General features: G+C 51.9%; 1 protein-coding gene across 1 annotated transcript; it reads left to right on the forward strand.

The window, feature by feature from the left end:
* Positions 1–214: 214 nt before the first annotated feature.
* On the forward strand, positions 215–2,968 carry LOC119356822 (probable isoaspartyl peptidase/L-asparaginase 2). The gene is made up of 2 exons (XM_037623808.1): positions 215–736; positions 2,123–2,968. The coding sequence occupies exons 1-2, from the start codon at positions 341–343 to the stop codon at positions 2,726–2,728; spliced, it is 1,002 nt and encodes a 333-aa protein (XP_037479705.1). The 5' UTR covers positions 215–340; the 3' UTR covers positions 2,729–2,968.
* Positions 2,969–3,796: the final 828 nt, after the last annotated feature.

Consider the following 3,796-nt stretch of genomic DNA (forward strand, 5'->3'; position numbering starts at 1 on the left):
AATATAAGTCATTTTACAGACTCCAACATGAATTACATATCGATGAAAATAAATAAATCTACAGTTTAAAATATGTCTATCTACATCGTATGTGGTGCCGTGTACTGGAGGGAGTAGGACGGCGTGAGTGCCGCTCCCTCCCGGACGTCCGTTCCTCTCCCTTCCCCTATAAATACCCCACCCTCCCAACACCCATCCTTCATTCCAACACACACCAACAAACAGAGCAACAACAAGAGCACAGCATCACGTAGCCCTAGCGACAGAGAGAGAGAGAGAGATCCAAGTGCCTTCAGCCACCTAGCAACACACCACCCCCAGCACGCATACATAAGCACGCATGGCACGCTGGGCCATTGCCATCCACGGCGGCGCGGGCGTGGACCCCAACCTGCCGGAGCACCGCCAGGAGGAGGCCAAGCGCGTGCTGGCCCGGTGCCTGCAGGTGGGTGTGGACCTGCTGCGGTCCGGCGCCGCCGCGCTGGACGTGGTGGAGGCCGTGGTGCGCGAGCTGGAGACGGACCCCTGCTTCAATTCCGGCCGGGGCTCCGCGCTCACCCGCGCCGGCACCGTGGAGATGGAGGCCAGCATCATGGACGGCCGCGGCCGCCGCTGCGGCGCCGTCTCCGGCGTCTCCACCGTTAAAAACCCCGTTTCCCTCGCCCGGCGCGTCATGGACAAGACCCCGCACTCCTACCTCGCCTTCGACGGCGCCGAGGATTTCGCCCGCGAGCAGGTAATTAATTCTATGATTAACCCAATCCTGATTACCCTCCGTTAATTCTGTTTCCTGCCAAAAAATGCACCCCACTCAATCAATAAGGAAAATTATAAACTGAGTGCATGGCGATCTAAGCACCACATATTGATATTGGTATAGTAAATTACATTTTTAAATTGGAAAGTTCACGTGACGGAACGGACGGAGTTTGTCGTGGAAAGGGTCATTGAAAACAGAGGTACTCCCTCCGTTCCGAATTACTTGTCTTAGATTTGTCTAGACTATCTAGACAAATCCAAGACAAATAATTCGAAACGGAGGAAGTAGTATACAGTATTTGCACGTGTGGATGACGTGTGGGGCACTTTGGTGCGGTACACCATGTGTGCACAGCTGCATGCAGCTAACTTGCACGGGAAATACCGTCCCTTCCAGAGACGGATCTTCATTTCACATCCAGCTCCACTCTTATGATCTTATCGACTTCCTCCGTTCCAATTTACTTGTCGTGGTTTAGTTCAAGCTTTTCGTGCTCGCTCGAAAAATACAGTACAAGACACAGTTTGCTCAACCCAGCAAGTTAAAAAGATGCACGTGCTTGTCTCCCTTTCGTCCCCTGGTCTTTGGAGAAATGTGTGTAGTGAAGATAACAGCCGCCTTGCACCAACCAAGCCACACCCATTGCCAGCTCGCCACGATTTGTGGTCAGCGCAGCCTACTTACGATATTCCCATGCCACTCCAACTTAAATTTGTCCTCTCCTACGTATTAAAATTCCACAAAGCTTATAAGTTTTCTAGTCAAGATCGTGCAGCTAGCTAGCAGCCGCACAAAGGAATCCATCTTGTCGCATGCAGCAAAGAAAATGGTTCGATGCATGTGCACGATTTTGTGTGTGTGGCCAGCACCATTTTTCATTACTTTGTACAAACTGAATAATTTGCTAATCAATGTAAACAGTGCAAGGCCATACACAAGAAGCAGTGGCAAATAGGAGTGTCGTGCCGGATCCATTAATTTAACCTAGGAGCCTCCTCTGTTTCTGGCGCCAAAACTTGTGCACGGCATCGCCTCCTCCCTGCGCACCACTCGTGCCGTGTGGTGGGCAGCCGTGGCATGGATTCCTTGCCGGATCTCGTGCCGACCCGCCGGGACCAGGCCACTTGCTCCCCGTCCGACGAATCCGTCGTCCGTACATGGTCCACCACCCCCGACCATCAAGTGACAGCAACTGGATCTGATTCCTACAGAATCCCGCGCGTTTTCCCTGCAGATCTCGTGGCCCTGCACTGTGCCGCAAAATTAAAACGAATCTGCGGTCTTTATATGCATCCAGGGTTAATTGGGATTAAAAACAGATTGATTTTTCAATGCGTTGATCTGATTTTGATGTGTTTGCAGGGCCTTGAGGTTGTGGACAACAGCTACTTCATCACGGAGGAGAACATCGGCATGCTCAAGCTCGCCAAGGACGCCAACACCATCCTCTTCGACTACCGCATCCCGCTCGCCGGAGCCGACACTTGCAGCGCGCTGGCGGCCGCGTCAGAGAAGAACAACAGCAACGGCATGGTGATGAACGGGCTGCCCATCAGCATCTACGCGCCGGAGACGGTGGGCTGCGCGGTGGTGGACTCCAACGGCTTCACGGCGGCCGCCACCTCCACGGGAGGGCTGATGAACAAGATGACGGGCCGCATCGGCGACTCGCCGCTCATCGGCGCCGGCACCTATGCGTGCGGGCACTGCGCCGTGTCGTGCACGGGCGAGGGCGAGGCCATCATCCGCTCCACGCTGGCGCGCGACGTGGCGGCCGTGATGGAGTACAAGGGGCTGCCTCTGCAGGAGGCCGTAGACTTCTGCGTCAAGGAGCGGCTCGACGAGGGGTTCGCCGGGCTCATCGCCGTGTCCGGCACCGGCGAGGTGGCGTACGGGTTCAACTGCACCGGCATGTTCCGGGGCTGCGCCACCCAGGACGGATTCATGGAGGTCGGCATCTGGGAGTGAGCAAGTGCATCTCGGAGTGTACATACATTTGGCCATCCTGCGATTGCCATCTGGTTCTAGTCTAGGAATCATCGGTTAGCACTCGTTACTTCATAACCATGAGCAACCGGATAATAAACATGTGACGGCCTATGATGCACCACGTGCCTGAAAAAAGTTCAAAGTTCCATGAATCACTTCTATTGTAAAATTGTTCCATCTTCATCCAACGGCTGTAAACAACTGATGATGTTCATCTTCCACCTTTGGCTTCTTTTTCCTCACGTGTACCCGCCGGCCAGCCGAGGCATAACCGCTTGCCTCCCCCCTCCCCTCCCCTCGACTTCTTCCCCCCGCCGTGCTGGTTGTCGCCTCGACATCCTTGCCACATCAAAAAACAACTCCAGAGATCTCTTGCGCCCCACCCCCTAATACTATAGATAATGTGGCCATGGCTTTAACCTAAGATAGATTTCCGGCAAGGTCCGCCGTGGCTAAAAAAATGACCAACGTATGAAAAAAATTCAGACACCTGAGAAATAGCAAAACCGAGTAAATGCAAATATATCGCAGAAACCATTATTGCTAAGCTTCCTTTAAAAGTTGGATTGCACTGACTCCTAAACGTTCTATTTTCAGGGACGTTATTGAACGAGTGCATCATCTTCTCTAATTATATACATGCATGCATTAGAATAATGGCATATCAGACTGTTCCTATTTAAAAATTTTAAGGGATAATCGCATTTTTGCCCTTAATGAGAACCTGCCCATGAGGTCTGCTCTTACTTTTTGACTCTACTTAGTTTTGCCCTTAGATTTGTTTAACAGGTTGCCTGAATGCCTTCTATCACCGTGTCGTCTGGTCAAAGGCATTTGGCCTAAAATGCCCCTCGTAGCACAGGTGCAATGTCCCTAACATGCGGGACCTGCTGGGAAAAAACAAAAAGAATTATGGATGACCCATCTCTCTCTATCCCTTACACATCGGGCCCACAGTAAAAAAACAAAAGGTAATAAACATGACTCCTCTCTCTCACTTACATGCAGGTCCCACACCACAAAAGAAAAAAAATATCTCTTTACCCC

The sequence above is a fragment of the Triticum dicoccoides genome, chromosome 2A (assembly GCF_002162155.2).
Source record: "Triticum dicoccoides isolate Atlit2015 ecotype Zavitan chromosome 2A, WEW_v2.0, whole genome shotgun sequence".
In the NCBI taxonomy this organism is placed as follows: Eukaryota; Viridiplantae; Streptophyta; class Magnoliopsida; order Poales; family Poaceae; genus Triticum; species Triticum dicoccoides.

Excerpts from the sequence above, each read along its gene's own strand:
- LOC119356822 (XM_037623808.1), top strand. The coding sequence starts at position 341 with ATGGCACGCTGGGCCATTGCCATCCACGGCGGCGCGGGCGTGGACCCC. Across the intron at positions 737-2,122 it reads AGGATTTCGCCCGCGAGCAG|GGCCTTGAGGTTGTGGACAA; the intron begins GTAATTAATTCT and ends ATGTGTTTGCAG.